The sequence below is a fragment of the Setaria italica genome, chromosome IX (assembly GCF_000263155.2).
Source record: "Setaria italica strain Yugu1 chromosome IX, Setaria_italica_v2.0, whole genome shotgun sequence".
Classification (NCBI taxonomy): domain Eukaryota; kingdom Viridiplantae; phylum Streptophyta; class Magnoliopsida; order Poales; family Poaceae; genus Setaria; species Setaria italica.
Genome location: NC_028458.1, coordinates 7788579 through 7799915, shown reverse-complemented (window position 1 = coordinate 7799915; position 11337 = coordinate 7788579). Strand labels below are relative to the sequence as shown.

At 47.2% G+C, this 11337-nt stretch overlaps 2 protein-coding genes across 2 annotated transcripts; both read left to right on the top strand.

Moving 5' to 3' along the window:
• Positions 1-376: 376 nt before the first annotated feature.
• Positions 377-1366, top strand: LOC105915102. The gene is made up of 3 exons (XM_012848911.1): positions 377-635; positions 768-985; positions 1169-1366. Exons 1-3 carry the CDS (start codon positions 377-379, stop codon positions 1364-1366), a joined length of 675 nt encoding a protein of 224 aa, XP_012704365.1.
• A 5523-nt stretch (positions 1367-6889) lies between these two features.
• Positions 6890-10082, top strand: LOC101778110 (uncharacterized membrane protein At4g09580). The gene is made up of 4 exons (XM_004981991.2): positions 6890-7351; positions 8570-8840; positions 8966-9136; positions 9784-10082. Exons 1-4 carry the CDS (start codon positions 7098-7100, stop codon positions 9913-9915), a joined length of 828 nt encoding a protein of 275 aa, XP_004982048.1. The 5' UTR covers positions 6890-7097; the 3' UTR covers positions 9916-10082.
• Positions 10083-11337: the final 1255 nt, after the last annotated feature.

Below are 11337 nucleotides of genomic sequence, written 5' to 3'. Positions count from 1 at the left end.
CGTCAGCGGCCGCGAGAAAATGCGATGTGATCTCGTGCTTGATTTGCTGAGAAAAAAAGAAACAGTGTGGTACAGGGGAGATAGCCGTCAAGCCGTGTTGAGACTTGAGGCTCCCAATATCAGACGACGCCGACGTCGATAGACAGACACTGAGGCCGAAACTGGTTACGAATTCCAGAAACTGAATCTCTTCCTGGTGGCCAAACGGGCCCGAGCAGAGTCCTGGACGCATGCACGCCGCCGCCCTTGTCCTGCACGGACTAGACAGTATCACAGGTGAGGACACAGTAGGGAACCAAAGGCGAGGCCGCGATCGAGGCGACGCCGGAGGAGCACGTTCTTGCGAGGCATCCGCCCGGTGGCGCCAGGCACGGCGATGGAAGGAGACGCGGCAGAGGAGCATTGGCAGGTCAAGCGCCCGGCGGAGGACGACGCGGAGGGGTCGGCGTCGGCGAAGCGGCCGAAGCCGCCGCCGAGTCCCACAGAGTGGTGGAAAGACGAGACCACGGCGTCGCTCATCGGCGTGCGCGAGGAGCAGGCCACGCTGTATGACCCCAGGCGGCGGAACTTCCGCTGCTGCCGCGGCTTCGACCGTAACGTGTGCGAGCCTGCCGTCTTCGACCACGAAGAAGAATGTAAGCATAGATCCGATCCGTCCTCTCCTCTCGGATCCAATGCAAATTCAACAAGACCCGTAATGCACATCCAGAATTCATCCATTTAACCAACATAGAGATGTGTTTGCTTCTCTCTTGATGACTTCACAGCAACGGCTCGAATCGCGCGGCCGCTCGACACGATCCCGGATTCTGAATTAGACCATCTGAAACTCGCGCTGAACGTCATTCATGTGAAGGTGTTAGCCTCGGATGTCGGTTTCCCGATCAGTGCCTATGGGACTGTGCTGATGAGAGATGACCTGGACTTCAAATGCATCTACCTCTTCCAACCTGGCAGAGACAACTGCCAGGTCATCAATTCTCCGGTCAGTATCAATCCTTCGTCAAGCTACACATCGCCTATGTCGGAGTATTAGTATGTTCGTCGTCAATGGTTAGTACTTAGTAGTAAGGGACTACATTATACATTTGACATTTTTTTTATCCCTGCTTAAGGAATACATCTGACGTCTTTTTTATACCTGCTTGCTGTTGCTGTTTGCATGCAGGGTGACATGCTAGCTTTGACGGGGCCTAATCGAGGGCCGTTCGAGGCGGATACCTTTTATTTCGAGATCAACTTGAAGGTCAGGGGCGAAGAGCAAACTATGGACAGAATCTTTAGTAGGAGCTTGATTGACGAAGATTATCCTCTTGGTCCACGAACTAAGGATGTGTTTGGAACTGCTCCGCTTCAGGTTTTGTAGCTCCGCTTCAAAATCATCTTACCAAATACCTCCAGTTCCAACTATACCAACTCCAGAAAAAAAAGGTGAATTTGGAGGACAATTCCAAAGTTTTTCTGAAGCTCCTCAACCAATACCATTGTTTACACGTACCACTTCGAGGAAAAAAAGAACCCTCTCTCGCGACGCCTCCTGTTCCACCGCCAACCCCTCCCTCGTGACGCCTCTGCCTCCACCGCCGCCGTCATATCCCCTTCCTCTGGCGTCCAAAAATCGATAGGATGGATGCTGAGGATGATCCTCAACTCCCCAAGCATGGCACACCGATGAGTACTCATCCGGCCGGATCGATTTTGACCTAAGCCCACGCCGTCCAAAGAGTTCTCGTCGCCAATGCCATCCGTGTTGCTACCTCCATCGGCTGGACCCATTCCACCTGCCGGCGCCCATAGGCGGGCGCGGCCTGGCTGACGGCATCCACCCACTGGCTGGCGCTGATTCGGGTCTAGAGCATGCCCTGGCTGGCAGCCTAGCTGGGGGCGGCCGTGCCCAGGCCAGCAGCAGCCAGCCCCTGGCCGGCGCTGAGCCTGACCTCAAAAAGGTCCTGGCCAGGGGTGGGCGTGTCCTAGGGGCGGACGGCCGTGGCCTGGCCAAAGGTACCGTAGCCTAGGCAAGAGCAACCACACCCTAGTCGGGGCTAACCTTAACCTTGAAGAGGTCGTTCTTTGTGCTGAAGACGCAAGTGTCGGCCATGGCCATGGCAAGAAGCGGCCAGGAAGAGGCCGAGGCCAAGGATAGAGCAAGAAGCCCTCCAAGGCAGCCAAGAAGAATGAAGAAGAGGAGATATGTGAATTGTCCTTGATGTATGTTCATCTATGTTGATAGATTTGCTATGCATATATGAATGTGTCATGAGTGTCGTGATATTTGAACAATTGCTAGTGTCCGAAGTAGTTGAAAATACATGTGAATATCATGGTCAGGGAGATATGATGGACTGGACCGACGCATACGCTTTGATTGTTTATAACTTGTTTGCAAAACAAGTTAAGAAAGGCAATAAACCAAATACACATTTGAACCCTGTAGGCTATACTGAAGTGTCAAAAAGGTTTTATCAGATGATAGAAATTTATTTTAGCAAGATGCAACTGAAAAACAAGTGGGATAAGTTGAAGCTAAAATTATCAACATGGAATAGATTAATGAAGAGGCAAACAGGAATAGGTTGGGACAGAATAAATGGTGTGATTGACATGAATGATGAGTGGTGGAGGAAGGTGAGGATATATTTTTTAAAAAATTTCATGAATCATTCATACTCGTTACTAACACTATTTTCAATTTTTTTTACTACGATATCCTAGGATGCGGCGACTTTAGGACAAAACCTCTACAAAATGTGGATGATTTGATAGTTATGTTTGATGATATCATTAATGAAAACTGATCATTGGAACCCTATAAGTTTCAACCCTATCATACCCCAAAATCATGATACTCCTGTTGATGTAAACAATGATGATGGTGAGAAACCTTGATGGTGGTGGGGATGATATTCATGTGTCCCCAACAGAAGAAGATAATGGAGGTGCTGCAGGGAATGATATTGAGGAGGTGTCTCCATCCATTGGCAATGTAAAAACAAGATCGAGGGTTGTCATAAACAAAGGAAAGGAAGCAAAAACAGAAACAACAGCTGTGATTCAAGAAAAATTGAGTGAGATAGCTCAACAAGCGAAGGCTTTCACATCAAGGAAGCTCGGCGAAGTTACTGTTGAACAAGTAATGGACCTTGTTTTGGAGTGTGGAACGGGGTATAGTATCGATGAGCATTTCATTGCCACTGAGTTGTATGTGAAGAAAGATCAAAGGAACATGTTCATGACCCTTCTAACTAAGAGCATGTTTGGGACTTCTCCGCTCTAGGTTTGTAGCTCCGCTTCAAAATCATCTTGCCAAACACCTTCAGCCCAACTATACCAATCTGGGGAGCAAATCTAAGGTTTCTCTGGAGCTCCTCAAAGGTGCTTAAAAAAAAGACATTTCAAATTGGCTGAGTACGTTAGAGTTTGTATACAGATTTGTGCATTTACGCTGCGGAGGCTACTGTTGGGGTCAACATCTTGAGAGGGCCACGAGAATTTTCCGGGAGCTGGGTAGCCTGCACTTCTGAAGATCCAAGTGAGATGGTGCTATACGACAGTGAACGTTGGGTGCCGTCGCCGCAAATGCTGCAGATGGGTCGGTGGCTCTAACTCGCCCTTTGGCAATTGTACGTGAAGATGAGTATCTAGTCCTCAAACTAACTCCTTGTTTACTTCACCCCCAACTCCCAACTTTGACACTATGCAAAAAGAAGATTCCCCGTCACATCAAACTTGCGGTACATGCATGGAGTACTAAATATAAACGAAATTAAAAACTAATTGCACAGTTTTGTTGTACTTTGCGAGACGAATCTTTTGAGCCTAATTAGTCAATATTTGGATAATAATTCACAAATACAAACGAAACGCTACAGTGTGCTACAGTGTTGTAACAGTAATTTGGCACCTCCCAATTTTGCCAACTAAACACGGCTTAAGTTCTTTTGGCTGTGGTCGCAGAGCAAAGCTCAAGACAACTGTGCTTACTGTTGAACATTCTGATAGATCATTGCATATAAGACATGGTCGTTATAAGTTACAAGTCACCATCTCTTGGTCAGGAATTTATACTGACTATAATTAATGTGTAGCTGCATTGCAAACACCGGACAGTATGTGCAATGACAAGATTTACAAGTACAGCAGTTAGTATCGGGATATTGAGTTTGTGCTTATAAAGCTGAGGGCTTCTCCGGTGACCGGTGCATGGACCAACGTGGCAGGTTGATAAATCGATTCAATGACGGGAGAATGCCGATTCAAGAAGAGAGAAGAACCAATTCAAGATTGTGATCCGGTTCATGCCGAATAAAAAAAGAGCTGCTCCATCTGCCGCTGCTCTTGTGAGGGAAGGTAGTGAGCAAAACACGGAAGTAAATGATTCTCTATTTGGCAGTCGACCCCATCCATCACGATTTAGTTGATGTAACAGTTGGAGAGAGAATTTAAAGTAGATCCAGTGCTTGTGCGGAGAGAATGAATCGGATCATCAATGCGGATGGCCTCGTAGCCTGGAGGTGTTCAATACGAGGTGTTATTCAGAAGGATCACGTCGGATATTCGGATACTAATTAAGAGGATTAAATATAAGATAATTATAAAACTAATTGCACAAATGGAGTCTAATTCGTGAGACGGATCTATTAAACCTAATTAATCTATCATTAGCAAATGGTTACTGTAGCATCACACTATCAAATCATGGACTAATTAGGCTTAATAGATTCGTCTCGCGAATTAGACTCCATCTGTACAATTAATTTTATAATTAGACTATGTTTAACAATTCTAATTAGTATCAAACATCCGATGTAACGAGTACTAAACTTGAGCAGACTGGCGCTAAGAATGTTGCAACGGACCGTCTGTCGGCAGATGCCTTTCCCGGCAAAGAGTTTTCCGCCAAACATGTTTATTTGGCCAGGCGCTGTATCAGGCACACAATATTGATCAGGCTTGTCCTCAAACTTCTCAGGCTGTTATAATGCAGCCCTTCCCACTTGTATCAAAACCTAGACTCATGGGTCAGCGTAATATACAAAACTTAAATAAGGTAATTAACTAGAACGATTTCATGGAGCATAAGCTAAGTGTCAAGTCTATCTCGTAAGGCCAGACGTGTCCATAGCTATCCCCTGCGGCTTTTTGAGGGTGTTTGGTTCTTAGAACTTCCTAGGATTCCTGTCACATTAAATATTTAGATACTAATTAGGGATATTAAATATAAATTAATTACAAAATCAATTGTACAGATGGAGATTAATTTGTGAGACGAATCTATTAAGCCTAATTACTCCATGATTTGACAATGTGATGCTACAATAAACATGTACTAATGATGGATTAATTAGGCTTAATAGATTCGTCTCACGAATTAGTCTCCGTCTGTGTAATTAGTTTTATAATTAGTTCATATTTAGTCCTTCTAATTAGCTTCCAAATATTCAATGTGACATAAATTTTAATCCGAACTAAATATTCAAACACGCCCTTTGTATCTGCGAACAAACAATCCAAGGTAAGGAATCCAGAGAATCACTCTGCGGCTCCTCGGACAAAACCACTCCAACCTTGTATCCAACACCTCCCAATCTTTGCAACCTAGTCGAAAACGTGACAAGCCAGCATCCTCGATGAGTTTTCGGATGTCGATGGATTCCCGCAACAACCAACTCTTCTCCGCGTCTTCGTCGCGCCGCCGCCGCCACCCTGATCTCCGACATACAACCAGACGGACACCTCCAGGCTTGCCTCCTCTCTCCGTAGCAGAGACAGCAGGTCACCCTCAGACGTCGCCAGCATTAGCATTTTCCTGTCCAACACGTCGTCGTCGTGCATCGGGCACTGCTTTGGTAGCCTCGTCATCCGTGCTCGGCCGGTGGTTACGTCCGTCGGGTGAGTGATCTGAAACGTTGCTGCATAGCCAATGGATGGCTCCCTGGCACACTAGTGGCCTTGGTGGGGCGGGCCGGATGGCACCGTAATCGGACGACGGCGTGGGTAGCCTGAGTTCACCGGCGTCGGGACGGAGAACCGGGCCCCAGGCACCGGTCTCCGAGCAGTAGTTTTGGATGGACCGGATGCCTTTGCGGCTGAGATCCACGGCGAGCACCTGGAAAGAGTTGTGCTTGGCGCCATGGCAGGAGTGCAAGATGTAGCGGCGCGTGAACTTGGCGAGCTCGCCGGGACGGGCGATGGAGGTGTGGAAGCCGGTCTGAGGGTTGACCACGGAGATCTCCGACGGGAGGCCTCGGCAGAGGAGGAGGAGGCCGTCGCTGCACGCGAGCTGCGCGTACAGCTTCGTCCTCGCGCTCTCCGCTTCCGCCGCCTCCGGCATGTGGGAAGGGACGGGGCACGAAGTCCGACCAGTGCCGCCCGGCGGGCGGCAGCCATGACGAGCGGCGGGAGAAGCTGAGCTCCCCAGGGTACATCTCCCGGCTGGGGAGGCCCAAGAGGAGGTAGCGGTCAGCACGGCCCATCGAGTGGCGGCGGATCTCGGAGGCGTTATCGGTGACGGCGCGGCGCCAGTGCCTCGACACCGCGGCGCAGCGGACGATGGAGATGGGGTCCAGGTGGAGGAAGACGTGGAAGAGGCAGTCCGTCGGGAGAGCGGGCCGCGGCGGCGCCATGATGATCCTCGAGCGCTGGCAATGCACGAAGTGTACACTTGTTGGAGCCTTGGAGGCCGAACCGTAATCTTGTCGGTCTGGTGGTGGAGTCCAGGTGTCTGTCTCCTCACGATGAATATCACCATGGGCCAGGGACCGAGACAGACCGGCCCAAGTCTAGCCCATTAGCGAGTCAAAGGACAGAGCCCCCCACCAATCGACGCACCGGATCAAACACGGCAACCAAAAAAAAAACAGAAGAAAAACCGAACGAGAAAAAACACGACGCGGCACAGAAAACAGAGAGCACACCGCACCGCACCACCGGCCCGCTCCTGTCTTCGGCGTCGTCGTCTCGTCCGCCACCTCATGTGGCCGCCGCCGAGATATGCCTCGTAGCCCCGGCGTCAGCAGCAGCAGCCGCAGCCACCGCCCCCTCCTCCGCGCCGTGCCCACGCCGCCCGCGTCCCCCGCCCCGCCGCCGCCGCCGCGGCCATGGCCATGCCGTTCGCGCGGCGCGACATCGAGGCGGCGGGCGCCGGCAGCGACGACTCGCCGGCCGCGAAGAAGGGCAAGCCGGAGCTCCCCGGGGCGCGCCCCACGCTGACGCGGTCGGAGGCGCTCGCCTTCGCGGCCGTGCTCGCGCTCTTCACCGCGGGGATCTTCTGCGTCTTCCTCACCGCGCCACGGCACGAGTTTGGGCAGATCCTCCGCCTCCCGCGCAGCCTCGCCGACGTCCGCCTCCTCAAGTGAGCCACCTCCCGTCCGCCTGCTCTTATGTTTCCTCTGATCGGCCTTTTACTTTGGATCGAAGCTGTTTCGTGTCTGAGACGCTAGTCTAAATCGCACAAGCAAGGTGTCTGTTGATTTGCTAGTGCAAGTTTTGGGGGTGGTTCTGGAGGCCGATTCTGGGGATTAGCTGTTTCTTTACCCGTCCCAATAACCTAATCGAGATGTGAGATTTCGTGGGGCTTGAGATTGTATGAACACAGTACAATCAAACGAGACTGAAACCACGTTTTATAGTAGATACTAATTTAGAAAATTAGAAACAAACGTTATGGTGGTTACTAATTTGAAGGAAGAGGACAAGGGAGGGTTGCTTTCCTCGTTGATCTTGCAGCAGCTGAAACAACGGGACTTGGTCTAAGTCCAAACTTCGTTAGAAATTAGGCAGGATTATGAGCTCATTGGCAGCACGGTTTGCACTGGAGCCATTGTTGTGGACAGCCACTTGCTTACTTTCTTTCTGGAAATTTTCTGTCTGGGTTGTTACAACCACTATAATTCTTCCCAGGTTAAATTCGGGGGATGTCTGCTATATTATTGACCTTGTGTCTCAATTGTCAAAGCTTTCCTTTACCAACATCCATACAAGACAAAAGGTGTTACCCGCATTTGTGTTTGGCTCATGTTAGAGAAGTACTTAGTTATCAACATACTAAGTACTATAGAGTAAATATTTTCATTTTATTATCATTGTGCAAGCTAAGTACGGTACAGATTCCTTATGATTTATTGCATATTCAATACAAAAATTCCAAGCTTGTGAGTTACTAGCACTAATAAAAGATATTGGATCTAACTCAAGTCAAGAGCTACACTTCTTTTGCAGTTTTACATAATGACTACACAATGTAACCTTGTAAATAGATATTTAAATCTGCTTTGCTAAATCTTAGTTCATCTTAGTGCGGGCGGTACTAAATCTCTGAATTGCGAATCTTAGTGCAGGCGGTAACTACATAGAAATAGTCAATTTGGGATTGTTGATTTTCTATTAGACTCCGTTATTATTGGATAATAATATGAAAATCTTAGTATCATCAAATTCATAGTTACGGTTATGCAGTGTTTCATTCTGCACTCTTTATAGACTGTGGCAATAATGAATTGGGTGAATATAGTTTGGAATACTGAATCTGACATATATGTTGCTGCTTGCTAATAAGTCTCTAAACTTGCAGAGACAACCTCGCCGTTTATGCGAGAGATTATCAAGCGAACTTTATATTGGGCTATTGCTCGATATACATATTCATGCAGACATTCATGATCCCCGGAACAATATTCATGTCTTTACTTGCCGGGGCTCTTTTTGGAGTGATTAAAGGTGGCATTTTGGTTGTCTTCACTGCCACAGCTGGTGCATCGTCTTGCTATTTTGTCTCCAAGTTGATTGGCAGACCCTTGGTTAGTTGGTTGTGGCCCGAAAAATTGAGATATTTCCAGTCAGAGGTATTTTTCTGTATGCCTGCTAACATTTTCTTGATATCCTTCCCGCAAAACGGCAAATGTCAGCAATGTCTCTATTTCATACAAAGATAGCTTGCTTTATATAACAATTTTTGCTTTTTATGCAGATTGCTAAGAGGAAAGAAAAGCTGTTGAACTATATGCTTTTTCTGAGAATAACACCAACTTTACCCAACACATTCATAAGTATGGCGTCACCCATTGTTGACATACCTTTCCATATTTTCTTTGCTGCAACACTTGTTGGCCTCATCCCAGCATCTTATATTACTGTAAAGGTAAACATCTTCTTTATGGTGTTATTGTTTGTCTCATTATTTAATTAGATTGAGTCAATTATCTGAACGTTCCATGTTTTATGTTATGAGATCATTTGAAAAATGGACTTGGGTAAAGCTCCTAGATTGAAAAATATCGTAGCATGTTTAGGGTTTTAAATATTATGGCATTGTTCTTTTGCTGAAGTTTCATGTACGAATGGAGATGAGAGGCATCATGTGCCACGAACTGCGTAAGCATGTTTGTGCAGATGTCTTGAAGCCTTCAATGTCTTTGAAATTTCTGGGTTCATCGAAAGCTCGATGAGCAAAGATCATTGCGTAGGGTGGACTTGCCTGTGGACAGTTGTTTTATCACATTCTTTGAGTCTGTATAGAAATTTCTTATTCACAGGATTTACTGTGTAGTATCAAACTACAACGTATTGTAGTGACATTTATACCTTTTGAAACAAGATTTACCGTGTAGTATCGGTACGACGGTACTTACCTTTGTTTTAAGGTAGACTTGTATGTTTACCTGTTCATGCGGACTGTCTTGTTGGCTTGTTGCTTTCTTCTGAGAGCATCTTGTGTTGTTTTCTTTCCTCCTGAGTCCTGAAGGATGAGTTCATACTTTGCTCATGATCTTTGCTACTGTCGTGCAGGCTGGTAGAGCCCTAGGCGATCTGAAATCAGTTAGAGAGTTGTATGACTTCAAGACATTAGTGGTTCTATTCCTTATTGGATCTGTTGCTGTCGCTCCAGCAATCCTGAAAAGGAAGAGAACATACGAGTGATGCCTTAGTGCATCTAAATACTTTCCTCAGATGCTCTAAAATGTATTAGCACAATTTTTTTTTACCTTTTTTTGTTTTCTTGATATTGTATACCTATTCGATTCTAGCTGTAGAGATGTAACATCGAATGCTTTCTAATACGAGATGACCCCATCATTTTATCTGCTGGTCCCATGTTCGCTATTGCTCTATATCACTGTCAGTTGTTCAATTGTGCTGTTGTGCATGCTAATTATCTGAACTGGAACCTTGAGGGCTTTTATGAGCTCGGTTTGTTCCGTATCACTCAGTATTTCTCTTCAAGTCTTCATATATATCATCTCTGAAGTATTGATTATTACATATTATTAAAAATGTCTAAAAAACAGTACTCAACTTTTGGGTGTTTGGTTGCATGAATCACATGATACATGGATGGATGATTGTGGGGTTCAACCAATTTACTTGTACTATATGGTTTACTGCTATTAGTAGAATAATGTATTAAGTGGGATGGTTTTATATTGAATGGGACGATACAATTCACTCAACCAAACAAATAATTATTATTTTGAGCTATTTTATAAATCAAGTGATACAAGCAACCAAAAAAGCAGTAGTAGAAAATAAAACTGCTTTGCCGGTCTAAGACTACGTTTTTTTTACTGGAGGGAGTATTTTATTTTCCGGCCACCTTGATTTCGACCTAGTTTAGCAGTATTTTTCATGCCACATTGATTTCGACCTAGTTTAGCTGGCGCTACGTCGCCTCGCCACGCTGGACCCCCTGCCGAAGCTTGCTGTGGAAATAAAAACCCGGGCCCGGCCGTCTTCGTCTACACCCAAATCCTTCTTCCTCTGGCTGCACGGCTTAGTCGGCTACACCACCAGTCTCGCTGCCGCCGCTGCCAAGAGGTTCGCTCTCCTGACCGTCGCCATCGTCGGCACGGGCTTCGCCATCCAGTTCGTGCGCGAGTTCACCCGCTTCGGCCTCACCGATCCGTCGGCGGTGTCCTCGCCCTCGCGCTCGCGCGCGAGCTCTCGCCTGTCATCACGACCGTCGTTGCCGCACGGCGCGGCGGCCCCGCATTCGCCGCCGAGCTCGGCATCATGCAGGTGCCCGAGAAGACCAACACCATCCGCTTCTTCTTCGAAGATCAATCCATATGGAAAGGAATTTGTTTTGCTCGATGTGCTGATTTCGTGTTTCTTCCCTTTCTGCATTTGCTTCTGCAAGTATAATGACAATCGTCAAACTGGTTGCGGTCTTTCATCCAGCAATTTGACCCGGGCATGGATTCAAATGGGTCCTGCACTCCTGCACTCAAGGAGATCTTGATGTTTCCGCCTCCAAGAGCACCGAGCATTTAATCGGATGCACTGCAACGATCAAGTGTCAGCTCGCGTGCCAACCGACAGCCGAGACGTGCCGCATAGGTTTTA

What these genes read in the sequence shown, in the direction of transcription:
- LOC105915102 (XM_012848911.1), top strand. Translation starts at nt 377, where the DNA reads ATGGAAGGAGACGCGGCAGAGGAGCATTGGCAGGTCAAGCGCCCGGCG. An exon ending in CTTCGACCACGAAGAAGAAT is followed by an intron (nt 636 to 767) that starts GTAAGCATAGAT and finishes ATGACTTCACAG; the next exon opens with CAACGGCTCGAATCGCGCGG. An exon ending in GCCAGGTCATCAATTCTCCG is followed by an intron (nt 986 to 1,168) that starts GTCAGTATCAAT and finishes GTTTGCATGCAG; the next exon opens with GGTGACATGCTAGCTTTGAC.
- LOC101778110 (XM_004981991.2), top strand. Translation starts at nt 7,098, where the DNA reads ATGGCCATGCCGTTCGCGCGGCGCGACATCGAGGCGGCGGGCGCCGGC. An exon ending in GCCGACGTCCGCCTCCTCAA is followed by an intron (nt 7,352 to 8,569) that starts GTGAGCCACCTC and finishes CTAAACTTGCAG; the next exon opens with AGACAACCTCGCCGTTTATG. An exon ending in TGAGATATTTCCAGTCAGAG is followed by an intron (nt 8,841 to 8,965) that starts GTATTTTTCTGT and finishes CTTTTTATGCAG; the next exon opens with ATTGCTAAGAGGAAAGAAAA.